The 19,442-nt window shown below is 45.3% G+C and overlaps 1 protein-coding gene across 1 annotated transcript; it reads left to right on the plus strand.

Moving 5' to 3' along the window:
* The first annotated feature begins 16,045 nt into the window (after positions 1-16,045).
* Positions 16,046-17,759, plus strand: ADRB1 (adrenoceptor beta 1). Its single transcript, XM_090279556.1, has one exon. The coding sequence runs from the start codon at positions 16,173-16,175 to the stop codon at positions 17,709-17,711; it is 1,539 nt and encodes a 512-aa protein (XP_090135682.1). The 5' UTR covers positions 16,046-16,172; the 3' UTR covers positions 17,712-17,759.
* The last annotated feature ends 1,683 nt before the right edge of the window (positions 17,760-19,442 follow it).

Raw genomic sequence — 19,442 nt, forward strand, 5'->3', positions numbered from 1 at the left:
GTGAAAGGGGTGTAGAGGGGAGTGGGAGTGGGGGGCCACGGGGGAGGAGCGAGCTTTGCTGTGCCCACTGCTCACCTCCTGCTCTTCAGCCTGGTTGCTAAAAGGCCACAACCAGCACTGGTCTGTGGCCTGGGGGCGTGGGCACCCCTGTTTTGTATCATCCCCTTTCTTGAAACTCTCTTCTCTCTGTCTTCTTGGAGTAATCTGTCCTAGGTCTTCCCTCGCCTCCCAGGACCTCAGCTCAGCCTATGGGGGTTACTCTTCCACTCTTCCCCTTAAACGCTAATAGTGCTCCCCATCTCCGGCCACCCTGCTTCTCTGCACTCTCTTCCAAGCCACCCCTCTCCTTCCAGCACTGCCTCCACCACAGTTCTAATTACAACTGTGTGCTAAAAACTCCCAACCCCACACATAACAGGATGCTAAAGTAGGACTCCTGATGCCTCAGTCTGAGCTGAGCCCCAGGGCTGAGAGCAAGGAGTGTGGGGAGCCCACGCATCCTAAAGGGAGGTGCAGACTCTGCAGAGGGTGACCCAACAGAGCCCAGGGGCAGATCCTCATCAGGAGCCAGGCCTTTACTGGAGGCCTGAGTGGCTTTCCTGGGTTCCCTGCAGAGCCGAGGGGGTGCTGTGACTCCCTCCAACCTCCTCAAACCAAGCAGGGAGCTTTAAGAGAATCATCCGCAGAGTCTGGCTTGTGTCTTACAGAATTCAGGAGACTGAGGATTCATACACGACTCGAGCTTGAAAAGCTCTAAAGATGAGAGGCTGGCGTGCTGCGTGGGCCTCACGTGAGAAGAGGGTGCCCCCGTGAACGTGCTCAATTCTCGCCAATGCTGTTCCTGGTGGTGTGGCCCCCAGGAGGTGACCCCTTTCTCCTGTGGGTCACAGGAGATGGAACAAAATCCCTAAGGTATGAAAGGGGCATACCGGTTGACTGTGCAGGAAGTTGGGAGGCAGACTTGACATGGTAACAGCAGGAAGGAGGAAATGCCCAATGGGCAGAATTTGGTAACCTGTGGAGAACCAGCCCTGAGCATTTATGGAAAACAGCCTTACAAAGGAAGATAAGAATAGAAAAGTTCCTATGATGTGATCGCATAGGATTCACTGAATATTTTTTATATCAATTGAATTTGGATCTTAGTTTCAAAAAAAAACAAGCTGTTTCAGAACAGGGGAAAAGTAAAACAAGGCCTCACTGTGGATGGGGTGGGAGCCCGGGCAGGAGGCACACAGGCCTGGGACGGATGCCCTGCTGTGCTATTTACTAGTTGTCAGACTGTGCAAGTCGCTCAGCTTCTCTAGGTCTCCGTTTCCTCCTTTATGAAGTAAAAATAATACAAGTCCATTACAAAGAGTAAATGAGATGCTATCAATGACACCCTTAGCCTAGCGACCAGTGATTAGTCATGGGCTTGGGAAGAGAATGTGACAGCCGTCTCTAACCATCAGGAAAATGCAGTGAGGGAAACCACAGTGAGATATCACCTCGCACCTGTTAGAATGTCGGAAAGAGAACACATGACAAGGATGTGGAGAAAAGGGAGCCCCGCGCACTGCTGGTGGGTGTGTAAATTGGTGCAGCCACCGTGGGAAACAGTGTGGCAGTTCCTAAAAAAAAAAAAAATTTAAATCAAACTACCAAATGATTTAGCACTTCCACTTCTGGATATATATCCGAAGGAATTAAAATCAGGATCGCAAAAAGGTGTCTGTGCACCCGTGTTCACTGCAGCATTATTCACAAAAGCCAAGGTAGAGAAACAACCTAAATGTCCATAGGAACGGCTGAAGAAAATGTGGTATCTTTATACAACGGAATATTAATCAGCCATTAAAAAAAAGGAGGAAATCATGCCATTTGCAATAACATGGATAAATTTGGAAAGCACTATGCTAATGTGTAAGTCAGTCAGAGAAAGACAAGTACTATATGGTATTCCTTATATGTAGAATCTAAAAACAAAACCAAACCAAAACCAAAACCAAAACCCATTTCAGAGGAACAGAGAATAAAAGGGTGGCTGCCAGCCACTGAGGGAAGGCAGAAGTGAAGTGATGTAGGTCAAACGGTCCACATTTTCAGTTATAAGAAAAATAAGTTCTGAGGCTCTAATGTGTACAGCGTAGTGATTATAGGTAATAACGTGGTATTGTACACTTGAAAGCTGAGAGCATCTCCTGAGCATTCTCATTCACACACCAAAAAAGTTAACACTGCTAACTATGAGGTGATGGGCGAGTTAACTATATTAAGCTTGGTAATCATTCTATAATATATGTGTATATAAAATTACCACATTGTATACTTGAAATACATTGTTACCGCTGTCAGTTATTCTTCAATGAGCTTAAAAGAGGAAACTCTCCAAAGGTAAACTTCTTGAGGACAGGGTCTGCATCTTTCATGCAGATTTACTCTTCTACATTCCATGGCACGTGTACCATAGCAGTAATGATAATTCAACTGGCAACAATTAAAAGGTTCTTTGTCAGTCAGAAGTGTTGCCAGAGATTTTACATGGCCACAGACAATGTTTTCAATAAAAATAAAAAGAACCAAGAAGAAGAAAAGAACAAAGTGGATATGACATAGGCCCATGCTTCTGCTACACGGTGCTGCAAAGAACACTTAAGTCCTCTGGTTCCATTGCAAGTCCTCAATTTTGGTCCTTTGGTTTGGTGCTTTCTGACAGACGCTGCCTACTTTCATGGAAGCATCATGAAATTTCCAAAGACAGCTCTTTGTAATGTGCTCTGAAGGAGATTGAGAGAAAAATAAACCAAACTAAAGTATGGAAACACAGCTTGGGAGTTCAAAAAAACCTATCTGCTCATCATAAATTAAGTCAAAAATATAGCTACACTAACAGATGACTAAATAGTACTCAGACCCACAGATCTGAGCTTTTCTTTACGTACTGCCTTATATAAGATTGTTCTACTGAACTAACCTCACCATCAGAAACACTTAGATGTGACATTTTTTTAAAAATATAGTTTCACGTACGTCTCCATAGCACGCACATTGCAGATAATCTGTAAGGAGCCGGCATCACTGCGCACAGAGTGCCATACGAAGAGAGTCGCAGATTTTTCCACATTCAGCTGCCATAGCAGAGGCATCCACAGCTGTGAGCCATTCATTTTTTTTTTTTAATTACAATTTACATTCAATTTATTTTGCATGAGTTTTAGGTACACAGCATAGTGGTTAGATAATCATATACTTTACATGGTGTTGTCCTTGATGTTTCCAGTACCCACCTGGCACCATACAGATTATTACTACATTAATTATATTTCCTATGCTGTCCTTCACATCCCTGTGACTATTCTGTAACCTCCAATTTGTCCTTCTTAATTCCTTCATCTCTTTCACCCAGCCCCCCCCACTCCCCCCCCCCCCCCCCCGCTGGCAGCTACGAGTCCACTCTCTGTGTCTATGGGTCTGTGAGCCATTCTTAATATTATATGGCAAGACAGGTCATGAGACTGAGTTCTTGGACCTTATTCAGGTGGGGTTTGGGTTGGTTGGTTGGTTTGGCATAAAAGTCAGGTTCATTTGGTCCGTGGCCATGTACAGGTTAAAGTATTATTAGCTCTGTCATCAGTATCCACAAAGGACAATTAGATATACAACTTAAGGATACACAAAATTAGGCTGTTTATGAGCCCCAGACTCGATAGTAAATCAAAATCTGTGTACTGAAGTGAGTGACTTCTTAGTCTAATTTCTGATAGCCAATACTTTAGGATCTGAACTACCCTCTCAATCAAAATGATTACTTCAAGGTCATAAAAATCCTGATTTTCAAAGGATTCTATATGAGTGCCTGGTTTTATCTTACCTCAAAGGCCAGCTTTGTTCTTAAGTTATAAAGGTTGGTTGTATCACTCCTACCCAGTTATTCACTGTCTGTTACACTAATTCTAGCTCAGGAAGAATAACAGGCACCTTGAAGCTGTGGAGAGCAACTCTGAGTATGTCTATACAATCACTGAAAAGTGGTCTATACAACAACCAAGGGCACTGGTAGATTTTTGTTTTTGCATTTGAATTTTTAAATTGAACCTGGCTTATCCTATTCCATTTGCAAGAAAACAGCTGAGTTCCATGGTTTGTAATGAAAGCTATAAAAGAGCAGTATTTTTGCCCTGGCTGGAGCATCTCAATTGATTAGAATGTCATCCTGTACACCAAAAGGTCACTGGTTCGATTCCCGGTCAGGGCACATGCTTAGGTTGCAGGTTCAATCCCCAGTTGGGGTGTATATGGGTGGCAACTTCTTCCTTTCCCTTCCTCTCTTCCTCTCCCTTCCCTCTCTCTAAAAATCAATGAACAAATAATAATAATTATAAAAAACAGCATTATATTTATCCCTACTTTTAGCGCATACCTAACAGAGATAGGCTTCACACAAGCACCCCTTCTCCCAACCCCTGTGCTCAGACTCAAGCTACTTACTCAGCACACATGGAAATCTGATCTGACCACAATCAGCCTGTGGCATTCACAGCTTTGTGACAGATGGCAACCCTACAACAACCCCGACTGTTCTCACTAGGGTCTGGATGCCATTTATTTAGCAGGTCATCTTCAGTGTGAGATAAGCAAAGTCCGATGTTTGCCCTCTGTCTCAGAAGACATAACATATACAGCAGGTGTGAGTTACAGGTGACTGAAGAATGTGCATAGGTGGCAAGCTTTCTTACATAGAGTAACACCTTGTCATGGGTTGAAATGTGTCCCTCTCAGAAATACATGCTGGGATCCTAACCTTCAGCTCCGCAGAATGCGACCTTATTTGAAGATAGAGTCTTTACAGAAGGAATCAAGATAAAATGAGGTCGTGAAGGCAGGTCCTGATCCAATATGACTCGTGTCCTCATAAAAAGAAAAAATTGGGGCACACAGATTGATATGCATAGAGGGCAAGACAGCCCTCTACAAGCCAAGGACAGAGGCTCAAACAAGTCCTCTGCTCACAGTCCTCAGAAGAAACCAACTAAATCACACCTGATCGACCCAGCATCATTGGAGAAGGAAATAGTCCATACAGATTCACTTTCTAAATAAAAGGAGTGTCCGGAAAAATAATGAGCTCCCAAATTTTCATACTAGTCTTTGTTAATGAACATGCTCCTAAAATATACACCCCATGTTCTTAAGCGGAGGACCGTGAACATAATTGAAACCTTTCTCAGCGGTACAGGACCGCGAGTGACCGCGGTGCGCAGAAAGCTTCATCTCTGCAGTCAACGGCCGCACCGGCTTCCCTGTTTGTTCCTCTAGGAGGAAGTTTCCAGACGTCCCCACGGCCCCCTGCATCGCCCTCATTCCTTCACTCCAATATGTACCTCATAGTCTGTTATGGAAGGACAGAAACCAGACAAACAAGACCTTGAAACGATTTCTGGAATAAGACTAGGAGTTCCAAAGTCTCTCCCAGGGGTGAAACCACACGGACTTGGGAAAAGTTCTTCTGTTGTCCACTTCTTTCCTCTCTCCTCTCAGGGGGTGAAGTGGTCAGACCCTGGTACCCTGGATAACTGAAATACTGTGCCGCATTGACACAAAGCAGGACACAGGGGACTCCTCTGGCCTCCTTGAGATGTTATGAATTTATACCATAAAAAGAAGCAGCTTGGATCAATTATAGCTGGTAAATAAGCTTCTCCATTAAGAGCCCAGTGGGGTTTTGTTTTCCCATTGTTGTTCATTGGTTTGGAATATGGTTATACATAGGGTAGAACTCTCTGGAATGACCTTTCTATGATGTAAAATTAGTTTGGGAAATTCTAATTCCCCAAACAGAGAATGAGAATCAGATTAAATGACCATAAAAGAAGAAGTTGCCTTTGAAATCAAAAAAGTACTTACCAAATTAGATTCTTTACTACATCCTCTCACTTTTTAAAAAGAACATTCATTGAATTGGTTACTTCTGCTGACTGGAAACTGGCTCCTTTGCCACCCTTGGTTTTGTATAGCATGAAGGAATTTTCTGCTTTATGCCCCATCTGTGGTGGTGGTAATGGTGTTAAAGAAACGAAAAGAAAAGGAAAAAGAAAGGCTAATGTTCATTAAGTACTACAATGAGCCAGGCACTATGCCACATACTTTATATGCCTGATCTTAATGAATCTTCCCACACATCTCTGAAGTAGGTATGATTTTTTATAGTCAGGCACCAGATAACATTTCGGTCAGTGACAGACCCCATATATGACAGTGGTCCTATAAAACTGCAGTAAATCCTCCCTTAATGTCACTGAGAGGTTCTTAGAAACTGAGACTCTGAGCAAAACGATGTGTAACAAAACAATTTTACCATAGGCTAATGGATATAGGCAAGAGCTGAGTTCCTAAGACATATTTCTGATCACAAAAACATCAAACTTCAAAATAAAGAGTCAAAACACTTCTAGTACTAAACACTGAAGTAAATGTGAGCTGTACATACATTTAAGAAAGGTTAATACAAACAAGTGAGAGAATGATTCTAACCCATGCATTGCAGTTCTGGGTCCTGGGTAGCGGGAGTTCCCTGAGCTCAGGGTACAAAGTGGGACCCTCCCTGGATAGGACACCCTTGTATCACAGGGCCACATCCACCCACACCCACACTCACTCCCACTGGGACAATTCAGACACACTGGTTCACCTCACCTGCACATCTTTGGGACATGGCAGGAAACCAGAGTCCAAGAGAAAACCCACGCAGACCTTGGGAAAACATGCAAACTCCACACAGACGGTGGCCTGGCCAGGGAGCAATTTTTATCTCCTCATCAACTTTATTGATGAGAAACATTGAAGGAAACAACGTAATTCAAGGACCCGCTGCATAAAGGAACTGAAAAACCCCCCTCGCCTAGTGACGTCGCAGTCTGCTCAGCGTCCTAACGCAACGTGTCATGCATGTCCTTGCAGTGATGCTGATGTAAACAAACCTACCGGCGCTGCTGCTTGTATAAAAGTATAGCACACACAGTAACCAAAGTGGCTATACCATCTAGGTTTGCCTAAGTGCACTCTATGAAGTTCACGCAGTGAAGAAAGCCCTGGTAACTGTATTCCCTTTAACGGATGATGAAACAGAGGCCAGAGGTATTCAAATAACTATTTCAGAGTGAGTCATCCAGGTACTAACTGGCAGAACCTGGATTTTAACCCAGGCAGTCTGACTCCAGAGCCTGCCTTCTTAATTATTCTGGTATAGAGAGAGAAATAAATGTCAAAACTCATTACTAATATTCATGTGATCTTGGTAAAGTGCTATAATTTGAAATTATGTAAAAGAAAGCACATTAAAGAAAAATGTATAGGCCAAGGGTATTTTCAAAAGCTTTCATCGATACTGGTTATGCTATAAAATACAGATTGGGGGGGGAGGGGCAAGGTTAATTATGGGTTTTTAAGTTGCTTAATAAATTACTTTTATTTAAGTCATCCCTCAGATGAGTTCTTATTAAAACTATATATTAGTATATAAGACAGAGCTAGGAAAAGGCATATAATTTCTATTAAGTAGTAATGGGGGAATATGTCAAAAATGTCTCCTTGCGGAGTGGTTGGCAGCAGGGAAGAGAAGGGTGAGAGGGTGTGACGGAAACAGTGACGAACCACAGTAAAATCATCACTTTAGACATTTTCAAATAAGAAAATAAGATATTTTCAGGACAGTGCCAGTACTATGCTTTTCAGAGAGCCGCAAAGCTCAATGTATATTTGACTTAATTACCTGGTCTGGAACAACACGTGTTAGGATATAGAAATTACAAAGAAGTAGAGCCTGCTTTTCAATGTTCTGTTTCAAATTCCCAAACAGCTTCATTTTGCCTTTTAAATAAAATTCCCAAGGTTGCCACAACTTTTGGGTCTTTGATTCTCAGTAAGAGTGACCTCTTTTTCCAGTTACGGATTTTTAAAAAATTTACTTAATAGTTTGGCTCTTCTTTGGTGTTCTTTTGTCTTCAGAATTAGATTTATGTGGCACTTTTGGAAATTGACATAGACATGTACTAACAATGAGAATTTCATTTGTATAGCTAAATATGATTATTCTTCTAGCTCTATTATTTTTAAGCCAATTAAAAATGCAAATAAACATTGCATGATAGAATCTGTTCACTTGTTCAGAGCTACTGACTTAAAAAACGACTCCAGAGGAGGAGACAGAGCCAGGGAGTGAAGCATGAGGACACAAAGGCATTCTGCAGAGACCTGTATGAGCTTGGAGGATGAACCTGAAAGCCAGCTGACACCTGGATTTTAGCCTCAGGAGACCCTGACCAGAAGATCCCAGCCAGTTCCTCCCAGACTCCTGATCTTCAGAACTGTGAGATAAACAAATTTTACCCCAGGGCAGGAAAACCAGTGATCTGAGCAGGTGGATTGTCCCTGCTCTCCAAACCAGAACATTTTATTTAGGATTGCTAGTCCTTAGTCTTCATTGGACACTAAAGCCACTGTCACAGATAAACTTGGGAACTTGACTCCAGGAAGTCTCCTTCTGGGGTCCCAAGCTCAGCCCTGAAGAGGGATTCCGGCTGGATTCCAGCATTTGTGGAGACCAGGGGGTACCAGGTTCCTGTGTGTGGGTGGAGGGCGACGGTGAGACCCGAGGTGACCCACCTTTGTCCTGCCCGACTGCTCCAGCAGGGAGGTAGCCTTTGGACAGGACCCAGCGTGCTCAGGCTTCTCTCCTGCTCATAGGAAAATTTGGTCACAAGTTTTGGACGAGCGCACAGCTGGCGAAAACGTTCACCTCTGCGCGCTGAGGAGCATCTCTTCTGGTATTTTGGAACTTACAGCAGTTACAGCTGAAAACCACAGCTGTCTTTTGGGGGCCACTTTGGAGGACACGAAAACAAAGAGGTGGGAGGTTGGAGAAAACAGACCAGAAGAGAGGGAGAGACAGGAACGAGCAGAGAGCGACAAGCAAAAAGAGCGGAAACGTAGGGAACGCAAGGGGGAGGAGCTGGTCAAACTGGGGACCACAGCTCCTCACACTGAGCGCTTCCGCCCTGTACTGATCCGCCCCAGAACCCAGTTCCACGGAAAATCCAAAGCTGCTGGTTGGGCATTTGTTCCTGCAGTTTCCTTCCTGGTTCACAGGGAGGGGTTGAGGTGGGCTGTGTTGGTTTCCAAGTGAGTAGAGGCCCAGTCTGCAGCCTCCTGGGCTCCCTTAGAGGTCATTGTCGAGTAGAGAAAGGCACAAAAGCTTTGGGGCATATGTAACGTTGTTAAAAAATTTTTACTAAATGAAAAATAGTTTTATCTACCTATGATCTTTTTAAAGTTCATTATTTGTATTTTGAATTTAAATTAGTGTGTAGCCATACGTATCAACTAAAGATTTTGGGTTTTGTGTGATGTGTAAACATGTCTTTCACTGTAAAATTCTATATATTTTATTGGGACACTTTTGAAGTAAGAAATTAGATCATTATTCTCTTGTGATGAGCTGAACAGATGAACTAATGAGCTCCCGGATGCTCTCAGCCTCAGAAATTAGTGCTGGTTAGAGAGGATTACTTCACTTACCCTGGAGGGTCTACAGTCGTTGAAAAATATCACAGATATAACTTAACTAAAATCAGTTCTCATCACACACACACACACACACACACACACACACACACACACACATTACTCCATGACCCATCCAAGCTCCCAAATATATCACACAATTAAGTTATGATGACAAGGAGTAAAAGTTGGGTCAAAAATCTGTTATGGATGCAGGTTCTAGTAATTAAAGATTAGCTCAGGAGGCAGGAGAGTCAAGAATGCCCCTTCCTTGAAAACGTAAGTACATCTCTCTCCTTCTGCTTCCGTTTCTCCATATTAAAAATGGGAAGAAAAAAATCCCCACCATGTCTCTACCAGTATGAAAAGTAACTTATGTTTAGAAAAAGTCTGCAAAGAAGGTCGTTGACTCCTTAACATTTAATTAAGGGGTAATGCTTTGAAACAAAGCTATCATAGGCTAAAGGTCTCTACCAGGTTTTATTCAAGGAGCTCCAACGCTGAGACATTTTGGAAAATAAATGTCATGTCAAAAGTATGATATTTTCAAAGCAAGGAGCCTGACCACAGCGGTTATCAAAACCAAAGTAGCAGCAATACTGTCTCACCAGTATCTTCAGACTCTGCCCTTCTGAGGCCTCTAGTTAGTGAGCGGGTCTGGATGAGCTTTTATATAGTCGGGAAACAATACGTTAATAACAGTGAAATCTATACAATACAAAGTGGAAAAACATAGAAGAAGATATCTGTTCGGTCTAATCAGAGTAATGAGTGAACAGAACGAAATGTAAATGGTTTGTTCTGTCTCCCAGAGGCAGAGCAGCCAGGCAGCTTTCCCTAGTGGTTCGCTTTGGCAGTTCCATTCAGCTGGAGGGCCCAGATGCCCTCTTCCATGGATGAATGGAAAACACAATGTCTTCTTTTATTGTAGGGAATCTACTGAGCATACGCTTTTAAGTGGTTCTTCTATTGCACAGGAATTTATGAAGTACCAACTACACGGCCAGAATAAATTGGAGCTAAAATGTTGAAAAGCTATCGTTCCTGCCCTGCAGAAACTTAAAACGAGAGCCAGAGGGATTCTTGTTGCTACAAATTCCTTAGCTTTTTACAACATAATTGTTTTATCTGGAACACAGTAAAACTGTTAAAATAAAATCTAACGTTTTCAATAATTAGCACAGCTTGCTGTCGTTAAAAGCCTTGGACTGGAGCAAACTGAAGGGCAACTCTTATCCAAATGCCTTTCCTGTATAGTGATAATACTTCTATTGCCACTAGCACTTTAAGGTAAGATTCAGCTGATGATCAATTGATTTTTACTCATAATACAACTGAATAAGAAGGAAAGTTTTGAAAGTTAAATTAAGTTTTATATTGCATTGTCTTCTTTTTTTTTAAGTTACTAGTCATGGCACTCAATAGTTGACTTGAGGGAACAAATTCTTTATCTGCTGCTACTATTTCACCACTGAAATACTTTAAAGGAATCTATTTCAAAGAAAAGAACAGGAGGAGGGCCTTCTTAAAAAGATGATTTGCCCAAGATAAAAGCTTTTAAAAGTAGTTCAGTTATCCAGCCTCTGAGTCATATTAATATCTGTGTGAGAAAGAAATGAGTTAAACTGATTCAAGACAAGCTTATTTAACTTAATTGACCCTTCCTGTGCAAGCAGATCCTGACACCTTTCTTGGTTGGAAGTGCCGTGATGACTGGAGAAGACAGCAGTTGATGCGTAACAAGTATATGGTGCTGTGTGAGATTTCAAGCCGTGTTCACATCCACTATCTCATTTAATTCAGGCACAGATCTGTGAGGGAGCAGATGGCAAGTCCACTCTAAAGGGAGAAGCCGCTGTGGAAGGTCAGACAGAAAAGTAGCAAAGCCAGGACACAAACCTTGATCTTCAGCCTCTCAGGTCTGAACACTTCCCAAGACATCACAATTTTGAAAAATATTATTATTGGCACTAGCATTGTTCCAGGTACTCGTTGAAGAAGAGGAGAAGGCAAAGAGGAAGTCAATGGGAGAGAGGAGAGCTTTTGAATTTTCCAGATAGTCTGTGCTTTACTACGATCACACCACTGTGCTCTGTGCTCATTCTTCTTGTCACGGATGGAGTTGATTGTTCCTGGTGAAGTGGGGCTGCAACCCCAGCATATGACCTTAAGTGCTAGCCAGGGGTGCAGGCTGCGCTTTCTTTACTTACCTCTGAGGGAACGTTCCAGCAGTAGTTTTGCTTTATATGAAAAGTTGACTATCTACACTCAGAAACAGCCTCTTGAGCTCAACATATCCTACCACCTATTATCAGCCTCAAGGCAAATTTAGCTAACTTACTGATTTGATACGTTGCTTGGGGCTATATCTGAAAATTCCACCCCCACCCCACCCCTTCCTAGATTTCCTTTGGCCTACCTTCCAGCAGTTGTCTAGGTAGGCTACTCCTTTTTTTTTTTTCTTTTTTATCTCATTTTTTAGGAAAGTCAACTCAAGGATGGAAATACCTTTACCAAGTCATGGCTTACAACCCCAGGGTGTTGGATGTCTATAAACCACTACTGTGAGGACCTTTAATTTAATCTAGAAATTGAAACCACATTCAAGTCATCAGCCATCCTCCCAGGGCAGAAATGCCTGACTATATAGTGTCATAAATAAAGGCTAAAAAAAAAAAAAAAGTCATCCACCTTGAATATTTATGAAGATTAGGCAGTGCTTTTTATGAATGTGGACATGTGCAGCCCCTCTGGGAAACCTCTTATCTACGACCTACCTCATTCATTACTGAATAGGTATAATATAAATTGTTAATCTCATGAGTCTATCTTGCATTTTCAAATTATTTTAAAATGCTTATATGAAAATATTAACTAAACTATAGGAATGAGTTATTACTGTAAATTCTAAGCATGAGGGAAGATTATAACTCCAAAACCACTCAATCATTGTTCATACTCATAAATATGAGAATATTTTGATAAGTTAAACATTAAATATATATTAAACAAAGCTTAATTTTAATTAATATTAAGTAACTACTAATAAACACAGGATATATAAAAATGTATAGGGTAGTTCTGGCTCTTGGTGAACTTACAATTCACATGAGAAGAAAAAAATACAAATTAAATAAAAATATGAGAGATGTCAAAAGGCACAATATTGCTAATTGACACATGAAATGCAATTATCAGAGTAACTATGATAAGTAGAGGAAGGAGAAATCATTTCCAGAAGTGGTGGACAGAGAAGATTTTTTAAAAAATCAGATAGATATTAAGGGCTGAATCCATTGAGACAGAGGTGAAGGAGGGGATTCCTGGTGGAAGGACTCCAATGAGAGTACGGGTGGAAAAAAAAAAAAAAAAGAGTTTAGATCCAAAAAAGAAAAGAAACAGAGAACTGTTAGAGTAGCACAGAGAGTTCAAGTACAGGATAGTCCTGGAAAGGCTATTTGAAAGTGAACCATGGAGGGCTTTGAACGCCAAATGAAAAAGTTAAGATTTCTGAGTAGAAAAGCATTCCGATCAAAGCAGCATTTTAGAAATATTAACTTGGCAATGTTATGCCAAATTAAATGGAGCAGAGAGGACTAGAGGCTGGGAGATCACAGAGAATCCATGCCAAGTTCAGGTGTGAAATGATGGTAGTAGGATGGGAAAGGCAGAGGTGTGGACAGAAAATACTACTCCCAAGTATGCTGATCAGCATTTATGTTGGAGCTTTCTGTTATTTTCTCAAATACTGTCAAATCCATGGGTTCCTAAAAAATGATTCATTTTAACAGTTGTGAGTGGGAATGGGGAAATGGAGGAAGTCTTCATTTTGAACTTGCAACATGTAATACCTGTATAAGAGGATATAGTGAACCTTCCTTCTTGATCCTGTATCGGATTCTCAGGACAAAAAGTGTTAACTAAAAAGTGTCCCTCTCAAAATGTGCCATGAAATATAAGAATTTTAAAGGTGATCTGAGAACATTTTATTTTAGTTGAATCTGGACTCTTTCAGACTTTTCCATCAATGCCACTGAAGGAAAACGCCATGAATCCTGAGATCCCTTTATGCCTGCAGCCCTCTGGTGGAACTCCTATTAAAATAACCTTCTGGTTTTGATTGCGATTTAATGAATTTATTATCCAGAAATTCAGAGAAGCTTGATGTCTCTTTAAATGAGCAGGGGAAAAATTTCTGGAGGGTTTTTCGACAATTCAAATCTCATGCCCCTCTACGTGGTGTGTTTGAACACGCACATATGTACACAAATACATGCATGTATACAATGTATACAAATACATATTAATACATACAGTAAAGGTACTGGCGTCCAGGCTTCTGCCCCGAACGTCCACAACCCCGTTCTGGCATATCACTGCCAGAACTGCACTTCCGTGGCCCTTCAGGGGCACTTCAGCTTGGCACAGATGCTTCCAGTAACACCACTTGACAGCAAGATGGCGCTGGATAGGAAGCCTCCTCCCACTTGCCCTGCCCCTCACCCCACAGCCCTGGACTCAGAACCCCTTTCCTGGACAACGTCAAATTCAACTCTTTCCAATCCCTCGGCTATTTTGAGACTGCCCCTTGAGGCGGCAGCTGGAGACAGAAAGAAGCCCCAGGGAAGACAGGTTGGCCATGACTTGGTAACTGAAGTTCTCCAGAGCGAACACTGAACTCAGGGGGCTGACCCTGTTCCTCCTCTCTTTCTAGTCCCTCTCCTTTCCCTGCTCTTCCTCCTCAGCCTCCCCAAGATGTCAGAACTAAGTTGACAAGTCACGAGGCAAAGCTGAATAAACAAATCACCCCCTCCCGTCTTGTAACTCTGTTTATCGAGTTTGGGCCAAAAGCAAATTTAAATGTTGATTTAAGTAAGAGAAGGTAGTTAAGACTGTTTGACTTCATAAACTGAGTAAGAATTGCTTTGAGCTCTTGACTTCGGTTGCTGTGGAAGTCAGCCTCTCTGCCGGGTAAAAATGACTTTGGTCCAGTTGCTACATAACATTTTCACGGACCCTCACGTGGGTTATGAGAAGCTGTTACCTTCTTGGAGACTCAATTAAAGACTTTATTTTCCAGGCTGACCTGAGGACCTTACCATGGCATATTTGAGAGGGAGCTTGCAGTCCTAAGGCCCTGTGTGTTCCTGGTGGCTATTCTGTCCTGTTGCGCGCCCCCCCACCCCCATGTAATCCACAGACAGCTGGGCATACGACTCACGAATTTCAAACCAATCCATTTGCCAACTCAAAAACCACCGATATGATTGTAACTGTTACCTGATTTTAATCCTCCTGAGTATTCACATATTTTCTTCTCTCATCCCTCCAAAACTATTCCTAGAGTTTTGAGAATCTGGGAACTTGGGCAAAGGAGAAAACAATCAAGCAGACCAAGAAATCTGAAATCTCAGTTCATTATGATGTCAACCAAAATTACCAGTTTTGCTTGTACTGGCCAGACTCAAACGATAAGATCATGTGAGCAATAAAACACAAAATACAGGTATCACTACTTAATGTGAAGTCTGAAGTGTAATTAAATGTGTTCTGTCTTCGTGGCAGTGTCATTTACTCTACGTTTAAACATTTGTGTTTCCTTAAGCCGCTGCCTTTGCAGTATCGACGCACGCCGCGGCATCATACTGATATCCAGTAGCTGGGGCTGCGGAGCGCGTGCTTTTCCGCCTGGACCCCGGCGTTAGCTGTCAGATGCACGAACCTTAGCTTCGTTTCTGCGTCTACTACACGGGCACAGAAGCTCCTGGCAAGAATAGCGCCCAGAGCGCGTTCCTGACAGATGCGCGGTTTGCATAACAAGGCGCTCTGCTGGAAAGTTTCCTCTAACCTCTAACGCCCGCTTTCAATCCCCGGAGCTGGCAGGACGCAGGCTGACGGGGTCCCCTCTTTACGGGAAGAGGGTTTTCCACATACTCTGCTAGGCTGCCCGATCTGAGAAACAATCTCCCAGCCAAAGCCCTCCAACCCCAGTGGTCAGACGAGCTCTGGTGCTTAAGAGAACACAGAGGTCCTCTCTCCGCGAAACGAAGCCCGGGCTTTGCTCTGCAGGAAATCTGGGAACTTGGAAGTACACAAGGTGCCATGGGAGCGGGGGCGCAGGCGGGAGCTGAAGGCAGGAGGCGAAAGAAGCGCAGAAGGAAACGGAGCAGGAGAGAGCGGGGGCTTCGGGAGAGGACAGGGACTCGGGTGAGAGCCAGACACCGTATGGAGCTTGGGGAAACGGGGCGCAGGAACCAGCGGGAGCAGGAAGGGGTGCGCGCACAGGCACCGGCGGGCGCCAGAGAGGCGCTGGCTGGAAGATCTACCCCGGAATCCCCAGAGCCTCGGAACTGAGGGTACGAGGAGGATGGGAGTTGGGGGGTAGGAGGGGGAAACAGCTAGGGGCGTGCCTTTGCCCGGATTGGCTGCAGGAGCCTGACGCGAGGCCCTGGGGGTTGGCTTGGGGAAGTGGGAGTGGGGTGGGTTGGGTGTTGGGTGCCTGGACTGCTGGCTGAGCGCGCTCAGAAACATGCTGAGGTCCCGGCGGTTGTTTCAGCAGCGTCTCCAGCAGCAGCGGCTACCGTGGCGGAGGCAACAGAGCTCAGCTCCGGCTGAAAAGGCGCCCGGCGCTCATGCCTCCGGCTCCGCGCCGTGGCTGCCCTGACCTGGCTGCGACCTCCTTCTGCTCGCCCAGCCGCCCAGACCTCTGCGGTGTTTCCCGAACACGACGCAACCCCGCCACACCCCCCCGCCCCCGGCCTCCGCAGCTCGGCATGGGCGCGGGGGCGCTCGCCCTGGGAGCCTCCGAGCCTTGCAACCTGTCATCCGCCGCACCTCTCCCCGACGGCGCGGCCACAGCGGCGAGGCTGCTGGTGCTCGCGTCGCCGCCCACCTCGCTGCTGCCCCCAGCCAGCGAGGGCCCTGCGCAGCTGTCGCAGCAGTGGACGGCCGGCATGGGCCTACTGATGGCGCTCATCGTCCTGCTCATCGTGGCAGGCAACGTGCTGGTGATCATGGCCATTGCTAAGACGCCGCGGCTGCAGACGCTCACCAACCTCTTCATCATGTCCCTGGCCAGCGCCGACCTGGTCATGGGGCTACTGGTGGTGCCCTTTGGGGCCACGATCGTGGTGTGGGGCCGCTGGGAGTACGGCTCCTTCTTCTGCGAGCTCTGGACCTCGGTGGACGTGCTGTGCGTGACGGCCAGCATTGAGACCCTGTGTGTCATCGCCTTGGACCGCTACCTCGCCATCACATCTCCCTTCCGCTACCAGAGCTTGCTGACCCGCGCGCGGGCGCGGGCCCTCGTGTGCACCGTGTGGGCCATCTCAGCCCTGGTGTCCTTCCTGCCCATCCTCATGCACTGGTGGCGGGCCGAGGGGGACGAGGCGCGCCGCTGCTACAACGACCCCAAGTGCTGCGATTTCGTCACCAACCGGGCCTACGCCATCGCCTCGTCCGTAGTCTCCTTCTACGTGCCCCTGTGCATCATGGCTTTCGTGTACCTGCGGGTGTTCCGCGAGGCCCAGAAGCAGGTGAAGAAGATCGACAGCTGCGAGCGCCGCTTCCTGGGAGGCCCCGCGCTCCCGGCCTCGCCCTCACCTTCCCCGGAGTCCCCGCAGCCCGCCGCCGCCGCCCAGCTGACCAACGGGCGCACCGGCAAGCGGCGGCCCTCGCGCCTTGTGGCCCTGCGCGAGCAGAAGGCGCTCAAGACGCTGGGCATCATCATGGGTGTGTTCACGCTCTGCTGGCTGCCGTTCTTCCTGGTCAACGTGGTGAAGGCCTTCCACCGCGACCTGGTGCCGGACCGCCTCTTCGTCTTCTTCAACTGGCTGGGCTACGCCAACTCGGCCTTCAATCCCATCATCTACTGCCGCAGCCCCGACTTCCGCAAGGCCTTCCAGCGCCTGCTCTGCTGCGCTCGCCGGGCCGCCTGCCGGAGCTGCTCGTCCAGTGGCGACCCGCAGCGCGCCTCGGGCTGCCTGGCCATAGCCCGGCCGCCGCCTTCGCCCGGGGCCGCCTCTGACTACGAGGACGACGACGTCGGGGCCCCGCCGCCAGTGCGCCTGCTGGAGCCCTGGGCGGGTTGCAATGGGGGGACGGAGGCGGACAGCGACTGGAGCCTGGACGAGCGGAGCCGCCCCTACTGCGCCTCGGAATCCAAGGTGTAGGGTCCCGCGCCTCCTCCCCACCTCGCTGCTGGGGCGCGGACTGTGTGCGCCCGGGACAAAGAATGCCCAGGAGCCCCTAAAGGGCTTCCCAGGGGAAAGAAATACGTGTTTACTCAAGACCTAAAGCAGGCGAACTCGAAGCCCACAAACCTCATCTGAAGCATCCAAGACAAACAGAAAAGCCACGGACCGCTGCACAGAAAGGAAAGTTTGGGAGGGGCGGGAGAGTGGCTTGCTAATTTTTCTTGGGTTCTTTTTCCTGTTTGTGGTTCGGGCTTCTTTTTCGTGTGCGTGTGATGCATCTTCAGATTTTTTTCCAGGTGACGCTTTGTTTGAGGACCAGGTAGGGGAAGGAAGAAGCATTAGTGGATAAAAGTCTATCACCTTGGTTTCCATCCCCTTCCCGAGAACAGGAGCCATCAACCGCAGAGAGAGGGGCAATGACAATTGGCCAGGGCCTGTTTCCTCTTGCTTTCCAGGGAAATGTGTTTAATTCCCGAGTAATGATTTCTGCTGTCCTTAAAGCAAAGGGAAAGGACGGCTGCAAAAATTGCCGTTCAAGATATTGTAAGCTATTCTTGAAACCTCCCCTTTTCCTTTCGTAAGGCAAGCCTGCTGTTCCCGCGTGCCTAGGTGGCCGGGCTGAGGGGTTTCTACCTCACACTGTGCACATTGCACAGCAAGACAGAAAGATTTGTTTACATTAAACAGCTTATTTATGTATCAATATTAGTTGGAAGGACCAGGCACTGAGCCTCTGTGACATGTGACTCTGTCCATTGAAGACAGAACAGAGAAAGGAAAAAAAAAAAAAAAGAGGTTTCAGTTCAGAGTACTGCACATGTGGCTAAAACACAAAACAAAACATAACAGGAGTGGTTCAAAATGCCATTTTTGCACAGTGTTAGGAATTGTGAAATCCACAGAAGGCGTTACTTGCACAAAAAGAAATTAAATATTTTTTAACAGGGAGAGGGGACGATCTTAAAAACTAAAATAAACTTCAAACTCTATTTCTGTTGTCTATTATTTTATTGAGCTAAGGGTTTATTGGGAAAATACCTTTTTATACTCTTTTATCATGGTACTGTAACTGTATCCATATTATAAATATAAGTATCTTCAGGATTTTTAATTATTTTTTTATGTCCAAGTGCCCACGTGAATCTGCTGGTAAAATTGAGCACTTGTGTATAAATTCTATTTCCTCTGTGTGTTTTATCAAGTATTTATACTCTGGTGCAACTAACTACTGTGTGAGGAATTGGTTTATGTGCAATAAATACCAATGAAGCACAATCATGGTTACGTGCTGTGTGTCTGTAAAGGGTCAGTGGTAATGGAAAAGAAAGTATGTTTTGCTCAAGATATAGGTTTCCCATAGAGTTCTTTTAATAGGTTTTCATGACTCAATAACATAGCAAAATGCCTCTAAACCAAATAAGGCACACATCTACTGAGAGCTGCAGGCTCGCCCCAAATTTTCACGGCCGGCTTGAAGGTATCATAGACTACGGCTAGGTGTTTTCCAGATCCCATCGGCTGCATCTGACTTAAAAAGTAACATTTGGAATTGTATATCTGCTAAAGAAAAGGGATCACGCTAGGTTACTCAGCTGCAACATGGCACAGAAATGCAGGAAAGAAGAGGATCTCATTGAATGATCTGCCTCCTTGGAATCTGGTGAGTGTTTTCTAATGTTTTCCATTAGAAAATCATAGCCTACCGAT

Source organism: Furipterus horrens, unplaced genomic scaffold, assembly GCF_987537825.1.
Source record: "Furipterus horrens unplaced genomic scaffold, mFurHor1.1.pri manual_scaffold_5, whole genome shotgun sequence".
Classification (NCBI taxonomy): domain Eukaryota; kingdom Metazoa; phylum Chordata; class Mammalia; order Chiroptera; family Furipteridae; genus Furipterus; species Furipterus horrens.

Excerpts from the sequence above, each read along its gene's own strand:
- ADRB1 (XM_090279556.1), top strand. The coding sequence starts at position 16,173 with ATGCCTCCGGCTCCGCGCCGTGGCTGCCCTGACCTGGCTGCGACCTCC.